Source organism: Protopterus annectens, chromosome 5.part0, assembly GCF_019279795.1.
Source record: "Protopterus annectens isolate FY-2018-M chromosome 5.part0, PAN1.0, whole genome shotgun sequence".
NCBI classification, from domain to species: Eukaryota; Metazoa; Chordata; order Ceratodontiformes; family Protopteridae; genus Protopterus; species Protopterus annectens.
Genome location: NC_056735.1, coordinates 1095912094 through 1095925758, shown reverse-complemented (window position 1 = coordinate 1095925758; position 13665 = coordinate 1095912094). Strand labels below are relative to the sequence as shown.

Sequence of the window (13665 nt, the reverse complement as noted above, 5' to 3'; positions counted from 1 at the left end):
TTTACTGCTGCAGGATTCAGTCTCAAGTGTAATGGCCTTTTCTGTGCATATTTGCTGTTAAATTGTATTTTTCAGTTTAATTTCACACAAAAAAAAATAATGTCTGTTTTGCTCATTTCCCGTCTTTTCCTATACCAGAATAGACCAGATCCCAGATTTGCTGGTTTCAGGACTTTATTTTGTGTTTCTGAGTTGTCCAGATCTTGTTGTGGTAGAGGGAAGTCTTTCTGCATATCAGTGAGAGTGGTAAGCATTGAGCAACCTATCTGTCGCAAGAGGAGTGGTTTCCAGCTCTGAAATTGAACCTGATTGGACATTTTGGGCTGATTTCTATCCCTTTTCAACTTTCTAAGTTAAAAACCCATGTTTGCCGGAGTTTGCATATTGCGCAGTGCTGCTTAGCTAGGGTTAAACTATTCCCGGCGCCATAAAGTCTGCTCTTCAATTTTTCCTTTAGAACTAGCCAGTTTTTTAGTTTTAGCACTTGAATCGGCTTCTTCAAGGTCAGCACTTGTTCAGAACTTGTTGTAAGCACTAAATAAGGTACAAATTACTACAGCACTCAACATTCCTCATTTGCCTAGAGGAAAACAGTTTTTGTACTTACTTTCCTCACTTGTCTAGAGAAAAATAGTTTTTTATTCAGGCATGTCCAAGGGTCAGCTCCTGGTGTTTTCTCCTGTCTACCTGATGCATGTGGGCATCTTGGAGCAATGTAGCAATTGCCTCATGTACACAGCAACCCTCTCCTCCTACCACCCAAGACTACAACCTATGAGAGATGCACTTATCTAGCCAAACTGGAGCCAAAGCTTTCTCCAACCAAGGCTGAGCTTGACAATCAAGAGGAGAAGGTGAACACTTGCACCACACCACACTCATCCCATAGTCCCACTAAACCTACACCACCAAAATCCACACTTAGAAACACAAAAACATTCACGGAGGCTCTCAGTAATATTCTGCCCAAGCAACAGAGACCTCCAAAGCAGAAACGCAAGCAATCGCCACCCCTCAACACAACCCAAATGACACGTAGCCCACAAAATCAGTGTGCCACTCAACCACAGCCCATAAGGCAAAGCAACATATCCAACTTACTAGTCATAGGTGACTCTATAGTCAGGCACACTGATGTCCCACTCACCAGGCTAAACAAGGAAAAAGTTACTGTCAGCTGCCTATCAGGTGCCAGGATCCACCACATAACCCACGCACTCAGGCCACTCCACTACAAGTAAAAATATGACTCTGTCATCGCCCATGTTGGTGTGAACCACCTGAGACATATCTCCCTAGAGTACATGAAAAGAGACTTTGAAGAGCACTCTGATTTTGTAACCCAGGCAGGTATGACCCTAGCCCTGAGTAGCATCCTGCCATCGCCCAGAATGATACCGCAGTACAAGGACAAAATGATTGACTTCAACAATTGGCTAAGCTTCTGGTGTCATTTTAAGGGGTATCTTGCTGTCTGGGATGACATGGTCAACAGACCACGATGCTTTGCCAGAGATGGGCTGCACCTGTCACCCCTGGGATTCCGGATACTGACTAAGGCTCTTGCCGCCCCTATAGTGCCTTTTTTAGGCAAGGTTCAAATGACACATTCACCACCATAACAGGTACAGGCAAGCAAAAACTGAGGGTAATGCTACTCAATGCTAGAAGTTTAAACCTCAAAATGCACTCACTCAAGGCACTCCTTAAAATGGAGAGCATCGATATCTGTGCAGTGATGGAGACCTGGTTCAAGGCTCCAGAGAGCACCCCTGCATTACCAGGCTATAATTCATACCACAGCTTTCGACCATCTAACCTTGACCCAAACACTAAAGGCGGAGGTGTGTCCATATTCATTAAGGATATCCACACCTCCAGGCTAGTTGCTCAGCATAACGCATCCGAGATTATCCAAGTGCAACCAACTCTGGGTAAAACTGCAATCCAAATTGTAGCTTGCTACAGATCCCCCACCATGCCCCAGGATTCCCACTCCTCTTTTCTTGGTATACTGGAAAGTATTAGGGTTCAACCAGACACTCTAATAATGGGCGATTTCAACTACCCCACCATTAACTGGGAAAACTACTCATGTACCAACTCCTTCACTCAACGCTTTCTGGAATTCATAAATTCCAATGTCCTGGATCAGCTTATCCACACCCCCACCAGGGGCAACAATATCCTAGACCTAGTCATTACCAATATGAGTGACCGGTGTTCCACACCTGAGGTCAATCCCTCCTTGATCAGATCCGACCATAAGCTAATTACCCTAGATATCCACATCTCGCTTCCACCCCCCATTAAGGAAACCAGCATAAAAAATTTCTCCAAAGCCAGCTTCATGTTTCTTAAGACAGAAATGGTGAACTTCATGACACCCATGCAGATGGAGAATACAGTAATGACTGCTGAATCCTACACAAATGCACTCTATAAGCACTTAGACGAGTGTATGGATCTTGCTGTCCCTAACAGAGCCAAGATACTATCCTCCAAAAACCGAAGCCAATCTGGTGGTCCCCTGCTATAAACAAACTTTACAACAGAAGGAAGAAACTATTACAAAAGAGAGTAAGATCCCATGAGTCGACAAGCTCCCTGGTCAGCCTCAGAAAGAAGCTGAGATCCCTCATAAAATCTGCCAAAGCTAGTTACGAATACAAAATCACCACTGATTCTATAGACAGCCACAAAGCATTCTATAGCTATGCCAAGAATCAATGGCAACACCCAGATCTGCTCTGAGTTACAGCACAATGGCACAAAAAGTACAGAACTAACTGATATTGCCAACATCCTGGCAGATAGGTACGGTGCTAACTTTATCGCCCTCTCACCCCCTAAAAGGTCCATATCTATAACGGAAGAATGCAGAGTCCCTGTAATCACAACTACACAGGTAAAAACTGCACTCTCTAAAGCCAAGAACACAGGATCCATGGGACCGGACAACATCCCAGGCTGCATTTTACACGAACTTCAGAATGAACTGGCTCCCCACCTACGTACCATGTTCAGTCATAGTCACACATCAGGCTTTGTGAACACTGAATAGCGCAAAGCAACAGTTATCCCACTCCACAAAGGAGGAGCCACCATGGACCCTGGGAACTATCGCCCTATTAGCTGGACGAGCCTGGTCTGCAAGGCCATGGAACATATCATCATGGAACTTATAAACAAAGACATTGGTAACCTCCAAACTCTGGACCCCACCCAGTTCGGGTTTGTGAGAAGCAGATCATGTCTCCTGAACCTGATTGACTTCTTTGAAGCAGTCACCAAAGCCGTAGACGAGGGTAAAATGGTTCATACAGCCTATCTTGACCTAGCCAAGGCTTTCGACACCATCCCCCATTCTGGAATTATAGATAAACTCACTAAACTAGGTATAAATCCCTACGTCACAAGATGAGTTGGCAACTGGCTCACTGACAGGACCCACACTGCAAAAGTTGCAGACTCCAAATCCAACTTCAAACCAGTGAGAAGTGGAGTACCACAGGGTTCAGTCCTGGGTCCTCTCCTGTTTGGTATCTACTTCTCTAAAGTACAGGTTAACACAGAAGGTCTCTGGCTAACGAAGTTCGCAGATGACTGCAAACTAAGAGCCATAGTCGAGTCCCCAAACAATGTGGACATCCTACAGAAGGGTCTCACTGAGACAGATGCCTGGTGTCAGAGCCATGGCCTCAAGTTCAATGCCAAAAAGTGCATTGTCATCCCCTTTGGTAAAAACTCTGTACCCATGAACTACCACATAGGCGGCAGTCTACTTAACACCAAAGGTGTGATGAGACCTTGGGACCCAGGTGGAAATTAGTCTGTCCTTTGATAATCACATCGCCACAGTGGTCAGGAAATCCTTCTATGTGGCACACTTCATCACAAAATGGTTCTCATCCAGGAAAAAAGAGGTCATTGTTCCCCTCTACTCGTCACTCATTAGACCCATTATAGAGTACAATGCCCCTTTTGGAATGTACCTCACAAGACATCTACAACAGCTGGAAAGGTTGCAGAAGTACCTCACAAAGAGGATTACTGCCCTGAAACAGATACCCTACGCTAACCGTCTCAAAAAACTCCAGCTTTACTCCGTAGCATATCGCCTACTCTGAGGTGATCTCTGCCTAACATACAAATCAATGTCAAACCCAGAACTGTTGGACATGCTCCACCTAAAGAAATCCCAATCCCTCCGAGCTACATGCTCTAGGGACCTAAATCTTGTCACCACAATAAACAGAACATGCTGGAAGAATACATTTCCCGTCCCAGAGACTTCCCATACTCTGAAACAAGCTACCCACCTATATCAAAGTTCCTCATTAGCACTCTTCAAGAAAAATCGTGATGAGTGGATGGGAAATAGGAAATTCACCCCGGGGATCACTTCTGTGACTCTGCTCGACATGGGTACCTTTCTTGGGTGGCGAAAGCCACGGAACCTTGTTGGCTAGGCTTACTTAGGCCCTTGGGCCGATAGACTAGTACCTACCTATTAACCTATAAGAACAAGTATTATTTCAAAACCTTGTTTTAATAAAGGCATGCTTTCATAATTGCTTTGGGGAAAAATATTTAATGTTTTATAATATCTGTCACTTCCTAATATGGTGGGCCATGCAGAAAGCTTTCCATACAACAGAGGCAATATGGTGGTCAAAAGTCAGTTTGCTATCAGCCTGGGTGCCCAAGTTCCTCACAAGTGATTGCATGTTTAGGACCCTGTTATTAATGTGATAATTTGTGGGGACGTCACTCTTCCCAAAGGGGATGATGTTGCATTTTTTGGCATTCAGTTTGAGGCCATTTTTCTGGCACCAGTAATTTGTTTGGGTGAGACCCTCTTGGAGGATGTCCACATCACTAGGGGAACTGATTCAGCGCCCAGCTTGCAGGCATCTGCAAACTTGGTCAGCCATAGCCGACAGGTTTTGGCCTGCACCTCAGAAAAGTATATTCCAAACAACACAGGCGCCAAGACTGATCCGTGGGTTACACCTCTCATTATGGGTCTACTGCTGAGGTGGCTTCCCCTATTTTAACTAGGTGGGTTCTATCAGTGAGCTACCCATCTGATAACATACAGATTGATGCCTTGTTAAGAGAGTGTTTGCTATACCCAAGTGGGGAATAGTATCGAAGGCTTTGACCAGGTCAAGGAAGGCGGTATGCACTGTCCTCCCCTCCTCCATGGCTTTGGTTACTGTCTCAAAGAAGTCAACCAAAATTTAACAGACACGACCTCCCATTGTTGAAACCAAACTGTGTGGGATCGAGTGTTTGGAGGTTGCCAATGTCCTTGTTAATGAGATCCATGATCATCCATTCCATGGCCTTGCAGATCAGGCTAGTTAGGGTGATGGGTCTATAATTTCCTGGACTGGTGGATGCTCCACCATTGTGTAAAGGGATGACAGTGGCTCTCCTACACTTGGCTGGGACAAAGCCAGTACTTAGGCTTTGGTTGAATAGGGTGCCTAATGGTGCTGCAAGTTCTTACCTGAGCTCATGTCTGATGCAGCCTGGGATGTTATCAGATCCCATGGAGGCTGTATTTTTTGCCCTTGAGAGGGCAGTGATGACTTGCTCGCTAGAGATAAGGGGAGGGGGGCAGGTGCTGGAGATCTCCTGATTTACTGATGGGGGGGACAGAGGGGTGAAGTTTTTGCTGAACCTGTCTGACATCAGGTTGGCTATATCTATGGTGTTTGTGTATGTGGTGTCCTTCAGTACCAGTTCTGAGCAGATCTGAGTGCTTCCTTTGAGACTGTAGACATATGTGAAGAAGGCCTTATGATTATTTTTAGTAGATGTGACCAGTTTGAACTAGAAGTTTGCTTTGGAGGATTTCACTAGTCCTCTTATTTGCTTGTCCAGACTAAGTAGAAATTGCTTCCAATTTGGCACTTGCACCTTCTTGTTCCTGGACAGCATTTTTTCCCTATTATTATAGAGTTTATTTATTGCACATGTCCACCAGACAGGTTTTTCCTTTCTTGAGGAGGATGATTTTGTCCTGTTGGGTATTCCTGATTCCATGCAGCTATAGAAATGCTCGTATAGTACTTTGATGTAGGTTTGGAAATTTGTGCCAGTTCGTATGGAGGGGGAGGGGGCTGTGAAGCTGTTTATACTTTCCCTCAGGAGGTCGTAATCAGCTTTGGAGAAGTTTTTATGTTTGAACCTAGGATGGGGGAGGTGGGAGATGGTGACTTCAAAAGTGACCGCTTTGTGGTCAGATCTTACCAGGGAGGATAACACTATAGGGATGCTGCAGTGGTTACTCATGTTGGTTAATACCAAGTCCCACTATCACCACTTGTGGGGGTGTTGACCAGTTGGTCCAAGGCATTTGCATCTGTCTTCTATTTTTGTTAGGCTGATGCTAATGATAGCTAGGTTAGCTGCTACTTCTTTTTCTTCTTTCAGCTTTTCCCGGTTAGGGGTCGCCACAGTGGATCACCTGTCCACTCATGATTGGCGGTGGAGTTTTTTATGGTGTCAAGTTGCCAGCCCGGTGCCCAACCTTCCACAGAAGGCACACACATGTATGCACTCACACCTAGGGCCGATTTAGAGTGTCCAATCCACCTACAGCATGTCTTTGGGATGTGGGAGGAAACCGGAGCACCCGGAGGAAACCCATGCGACCACAGGGAGGACATGCAGACTCCGCACAGAAGGCACCCCAGCCGAGGATCGAACTGGAGAACCTCTTGCTGTGAGGCGGCAACGCTAACTGCTGCACCACCATGGCTGCCCATAGCTAGGTAAGCTATTACTTTTCCTAAATTTGAATTTCTCTTTAGATAATGACAAGCGTATAACCTCAAGTTGTTCACAATAAATTGGGCCTACCATCCCAAAGATGCCACTCTTGTAAGGTAGGCTTAACCTGTGTGTTTCTCAACCCTTTTCCAACAGGGTCTAGCTCATTCTTCCAGGTTTTAAATCTTTTATAAACCATTATATTTTTATTCTTTTTGTGATAGCTCTGGAAAATGATTTAAACCTGCCTTTACATTTCTAACAGTCTATACTTGTGAGCAAATGTTCCATTTATTCACTTAATGGTAGTCCCAATCCTGTGTAAGGATCATCTGCTTCCACTTCAGGATGTACGTTGCATCAAATGTAGTAGTCCTATTTGAGTGGCTTTGAAGTAACTTAATAGATCTGATAATGTTAATACCCCTGACCAACTGAAAGAATCGTCCCAGTTAACTCTCGGACTCTTATCTTCCCAAATACATTTTTGATCTCTGTAAAGAGTCTCCTATCAAAATTATTAGGGGAAACAGAATCTGTAGATGCATTCAGAAGATGGCTTGGGTCAGTAGCAGAAGTTAGAAGAAGAAAGGAAGGGGATATTAAAGCGGTAGCATGATAAATTTACTTACTCAAAGCTTGGTCTAAACAAGTTAATTGTCTCCTTCTGCTACCAGACAAAAGTAATCTGCACATTTTAACGGCATCATACAGTAACTTGGTAATACAGGGTTTGCAGCTGGAACCAAGAGCACAAAATCTCATTTTAGTATCCTGAACAAAGTCAGTTGCCCTGCCTCCAACAAGCTTCATTTACAGCATCATCAAGGGTACAAGTCCCAATGGATTGGCAGAAGCTGGAGGCATCACACTCAGCGACTCCACCTTTGTTATATGTCTTTTGAACCTCAAGAACTTACCCTTTTCCAAAAGTGATGAGTGCGTCATTAAATGAATTTAAGAACATTTTTCAAACAACACTTTAAAGGACCTTGTAACCATATCATCTGCTGTGTACCATAAAAACAAAACTTGATACCCCATTGTTAAAAACAAAGACAGTTTGCAATTTCTGGTTGTCCCTGTTGACTTGTACCTTTGCAGTAAATTACTTCATAAACTTAGGCTGATTCCAGGCTCACTTTGTCAAAAGACTGTTGTATTAGCCTCCTTGAAGCAGTAAATGCAAGACCCACTCAGAAAAAAAACACTAATGTTCTGTGTCAGCACAATGTTGTGGGTAGCAGAAAACATGCCGATTGTATTCCATTTCCCTACTTCCTGTGAAATAAGATCATATGGTTTATTTTAATGTTAAGATCCATACATCTCACTGCTTCTTTACATAGATAATGTGCTATCCAAAATTTAGAGTTTATTAATCAATCTTCTGAAGTATGTATTTTTACACAAACAGTACTAATCCCCTCGCTGCTTTCTGTTCTGCTCTTAAAATGTGTTCATCATATATTTATATTATTAGATAATTTAACAATCTTTTTTGTTGATTTGGTATATTTCTGTCAGGATTATTTTCAGGAGACATCTGATATGGAATCTGTCACGTTCCACCTAGACTACTCATTTAACAGTAAATAATATGCATTCCAGCACCTGGATTCCTATTGCATTTCTGAGAACTATAACTTTTAGTCCCAGAATTACAAAAAAAAAAAACAGAAAAACTGTGGAACAACAAATATTAATACTGACAATTGCTATTCTTCTTTAAAGTGATTTTTCAGGGCAAGCCCCATCACCCCTTTGCCCCAAGTTCTTGTATATGCTAACTCTGAGACCACCATACCTTTGAGAAGGTGAATGCTCCAAGACCCACACATCTCTGACTTAATGTATATAGTACCTGTTTTCACATATTGTGTCACCATTCTGAAACTCTCACTTTTAAATGTCAGACTTTAAAACTGTTGCCCCAAACACCGTCTCCCCCATGTCGAATATCTAGCCTCTCTGCTAAGTTGAAAGACACAAGTGGATGCACTCAGTGATCATCTTTTCTTGGGGAACAGAGTTGACCTTCATTTGTTCTTGCTTTACTGGCTAGAGCTTCAGATTTCCATGCTCATTTCGAAGCTAATGTCATAACTGGTGGGTTTGATATAATAGCTAAGTTCTTCACCTCATATTCACAGGGTACAAGGTTTGATTCTGCCCTCAAGTTACTGGCTAGGCTTAAAATGACCCTTCAGAGCAGTGAACCTAGTATTCCTCTATAAACCTGCAAAGATATAGTTTGGCTGTATGTTAGTAGGGGTCTACTTTGAAATCCCGATGTTCGTTTACGTGAGATAAAAATAGTTAAAAATGAAAATAAATTTTCCCAGGGTAAGTAAACGCTTGCCCAACATGCCCTGTTTTCCACTGTAGTGTGATCCTGGAGTTGGTATATATAGTTGGGGGTGTGTGGGGGTGCAGCCCTGCACATTCAGGGGTGTGGGGTATGTAACTGCTCATCTTGGTGGGTTTTACTTACCTCGGTGTGTGTTTTGTTTACATTTGGGCAAGTGTTTACTTAATCCTGAGAACATTTCTCTGTTCAGGTATTTCATCTTTCACAATTTTTGAATGTTGATTATATGGTGGGCGTCAAGATTTCTAAGTAGGTCCGTTAGCAGACCTATTCACTCTTTGGAGGTGTGCTATACCTAATGCTAAACTTTTCACAGATGTCTGTAGGGTTCTTTCTTTTGGTTGCATATTTATATTCTTCCTCAGTCATTTCTTGTGAAGGCTCTTCCTGTGGAGCTGTCAGTGAGATGGAACCAGAGAAGATGAACATTACTATACTTTTTGCATCAGTGGGCCTTGTGACCTGCATTTTACTGATATACTAAGCTGTGCATGTTGGGGGGAGGATTCTCAACAGAACTACCTAGAAAGCTTGAATTATAATGGTCAAGAGGTGAGTATGTGGGTTCTCTAAAATGTTTTGCTTGTTTTTTTATCATTTATTTTACATACTGAAAATTTTAAAAATATATTTGATAGAAATTTATTTATTTAATATTTGTTTACTGGGAGAAAAGCTCCACTTATAAGCAGCAAGAGTTACAGATTATAATAAGCACATATTAGATTATACAATTAAGAGATAGTAAAGAAAAACACATTTTAGTTTGCAGGATATGTACAAGTCATTATTGTATTAATTTATAATAGACAAGCAGATTGATGAGGAAAGGTATACATGGAGACATTCATAAAAAAACAGTTTGGTGACAGATAACTAAAAGTGTACTTGGAGACATTCACAATCCATATGCTTAATGCTGCAACATACTATTGTCTAGAAGTCGGTACGTTTGACTCATGCTTGATTCTATACAGTTTAAAGAGATGGAGAAATGGGGTTAGTTTAATGTAAGCACATTAATTGATAAAAATGAGTAGCATTTGGTTAGTGAGGTCAAGAGTAGTAAATGGTTAGTAGGGTTGAGAGTAGGTTTTGCCAGGATAGTTACAAGGGCAAAGCCAAGTGTCTATGAAGTGTGATTTTAGAAGGGTTTTAAATTGTGACATAGAGTTGCTAGTGGTTATTGCAGATGGGAGTTTGTTCCAAGTTTTTAATTGTAGTAGGAGAAGAGTGATTTCCCAGCTGAGTTATTGGCTTTTGTGACATCTAGGGGGAGTTTGGTATTTGAGCGAAGGGATCTAGATGAGGTTTATGGTTTTGTAAAATTTTGGAGAGCTGGGGTATTATCTGGTTTCTGGAGTAATTTAAAGGCAAATGTTAACTGGTTGAAGTGTAGTAGCTGTGGAAGTTCTAACCAGTTGAGCTGTTTTAGTGATACACAGTAATGAGATTTGTTTGAGGCATCTGTGGCAAATTTGGCTATCTTATTGTAGCAAGAATCCAGTTTGGAAAGGTCAGTTTTGCGGAGGTTGGTTAGTACAGGGGAGGCATGTAGGAGGGTTGCCAAGCGGTGTGTGTGGGCAATAGTGGCTTTTATGTTGGCTGTTAAAAATGGCTTATTCCTGTATAATAGACCTAGTTTTTTGTGGACCTTTTTTATGACTTGAGCAATGTGGATATCAGATTTTATGTTATTGTCAATTTCCACACCCAACAGTTTGATATGAGTGTTTCGGATGATAGAAGTTTGATTTTTGGATTGGATCATGAAGGACTGGGAGGGATAGGGAGTTCTGGTTGGATAGAAGAGAAGGAGCTTTGTTTTGTTGGGGTTTAGTATAAGTTGGGAATTAATGAGACAGTTTTCTACAGACATAAAGGAATCTTGGGTTATGGTGTGCAGGTCTTGTAGGGAGGAGACTGAACATATCAGAGTTGAGTTGTCTGCGTATTGTATTACTGTTGCATGAAGTGTGGTGGTGTGGAGTTGGTTGATAAAAAGAGAGAAGAGTAGGGGGTCAAGGATGGAGCCTTGTGGAACCCCTAAAGAGACTGGGAGAAGTGAGGAGAGCTGCTGTTGCCACCGGATGGCTTGCTGTCATCCTGAAGGGTAACTTTGGAACCAGGAAAGAGATGAGTTACTAAGGTTAAGTTTGGAGAGAACCTCAATGAATTTATGGTGATCTACCATATTGAAGGCTTTAGATAAGTCTAAAAATATGGCAGATACAAATTGCCCATTATTTCTATGCTTTACAGTGTTAGTAAAGGCCATAATGGGCTGTTGTAGTACTGTGTTGGGGTTGAAAGCCTTGTTGAGTGATAGGAGTTTGTGTGTATCTAGGAAATCCATGAGTTGGTAATATATGACCCTCTCTAAGATTTTAGACAGAGGAGACAGAATAGCTATTGGGCGATAGGTGGTAAACTCTGTGGAATTCCCTCCCTTGTGTAGAGGAATGATGCAGGAGACCTTCCAGGTGGTAGGGACTGTATTTTCTGGTATTGATCTGTTTATGAGTATAGTTACTTGGTATGCAATTGCTGCTTCTGAAATTTTCAAAAATTCTGCTGAGATGTTCTCTGTGGCAAGTGTGGTAGGTTTAAGTTTTTTAGTAGTCTTTTTATAGTATTGATGGATATGGGATGAAATGTAAATTGGTTGGGGTCACTATTGTAGTAGGAGCTGTGTTGTGGTGGGAGATGGATAGGGTTATTGGGAGTATTTTGCGAGGCAGCTACGGCTTGGATAGTTTCAGTAAAATATATGTTAAATTGGGTTGCTATGTTGTCAGAGACAGCAGAGCAAGAGGTTAATGTTGGGGTTGGGGTGGCTACCTTGCCTGGTTGGAGTATATTGTTAATTGCAGACCAGAACGTTTGAGGGTGGTTGTGGTGTTTATTGTGATAATAGTTGATTTTATCTGATTTTACAAGTATTTTGGCTCTATTTCTAAGTTCTAAAAATGCTTGTTTTGCAGATTGAGTTTTGGTCTTGTGAAAGTGATCCCAGGCTTTGTGTCTAGCCTTGAGTAGGGATCTGCATTCTTTGCTTAGCCAGGGTGCATACTTAGTTTTTAATCTAATATTACTAGGGGGAGTGTGGGTTATTTAGTATATCTAGGAAGGAGGAGTTAAAGGATTTAACAGCTTCATTTAGGGGGAGTAGTCTAAGAGGTTCCCAGTTGCAACTTTTTAGTGCCAGGTTAAAAGTAGTTGGGTTGAAGTGTTTTTTTATTCTTGATTAACCAAAATGACTTGTTTCAGTATATGCTCTGTCTAATGTACTTATTTTTTCTTTCTTTCTTTTTGTTTTGTCATATGGGTTTTGAATAAAACAAGTACCATCAAAGGAAAGGTACAGAATGTTCTAGTTTTATGATAGCCTGTAAAGGAAGTCTAGAGCAGAATGTAATATTACCACAATATCATCAGAATGGTTAATGATTTTTATTTTTGCCTTCAGAGTCATTCATAATACAGTAATTCAGAATGTCCAACCTTGACCTCATTTTCTTTATTCCACATTTCATTTAATTTCCAGTTTTTCTTTTAAACCTTTTTTTAAGTATTGGTTCATCTCCAAACTTATACTGCAGTGGCACAGTAGTTGCTTAAATGATCAGTATTATTCTGCATACTTTTAGATCCTGGAATCATAGGCAATCACAATAGACCATGTTTGCATTATGTAGCTTCATCTTGTACTGTGAAGCTCAAATCTGTCATTTGATAGTCTGTTTCCTTTTTACAGAAGGGTATGTTTTTTAAATGAGCTAATACTGTACCATTGCCTGATTCAACAGTGGTTCCCTTTAGAAATGCATATTATTTTGACTTTGCACTTTCACGAAATTAGGGTGTCTGATTCAGGCTATTATTACACATTTGCAGAAAAGTACAGCCTTAACTTTATAATGCTTAGTATATTTGACACCTTAAGCATTGAGCCTATAGTATAGCCAGTAACATACAAGCAAACATCATTGTAGAATAATATAAATGTTATTAATGTAGATTAATAATGTAAATGTATCTGTATTGAGTTATTTGCATTTTTTCTGTTTAAATGATTGAGGTTGCATCAGAGACAGCTAATGCAGCAGCATCAAAATGGAGGTTTTCCTTCCACAACATCCAGAAGGTCTCATTACACTGAAGCTGAATACCCAAGTGCAGATCATTCTGAACTCAAGGCATCCACTGACAGTGGTAAGATAGCCATATGTACTATTTTTTCTATATGTTTTCAACCTGTACTACGTAATGTGAACAAGGGAGATAGGAGCCATCTGGAGAAGCTGTCATTTAGTGGTGGTTTATGCACCTACCAGCATCTTGATAATGCAGATGTACATATCATAAGAGACAGTTTCTCCCCTGGGCAAGAAATGTGTGACCTACATTGCCACAGAGGCCGTTATGCCCTCTTCCATGCCAGTACAAACTCTCATATACCCACAGTGAAAGCAATTGCATATGCAGCTTGATTACTGAATGCTTTA

The 13665-nt window shown here is 41.5% G+C and overlaps 1 protein-coding gene across 4 annotated transcripts in view; it reads left to right on the top strand.

The window, feature by feature from the left end:
* Nucleotides 1–13665, top strand: part of CEP97 (centrosomal protein 97) — a 2210548-nt gene that overhangs the window by 1556237 nt on the left and 640646 nt on the right. For all 4 annotated transcript variants that reach the window (XM_044070962.1, XM_044070961.1, XM_044070960.1 and 1 more), the window contains one exon: nucleotides 13239–13372. In XM_044070962.1, the coding sequence (XP_043926897.1) occupies nucleotides 13239–13372 (134 nt within the window). The remainder of the gene's footprint in view (nucleotides 1–13238; nucleotides 13373–13665) is intronic.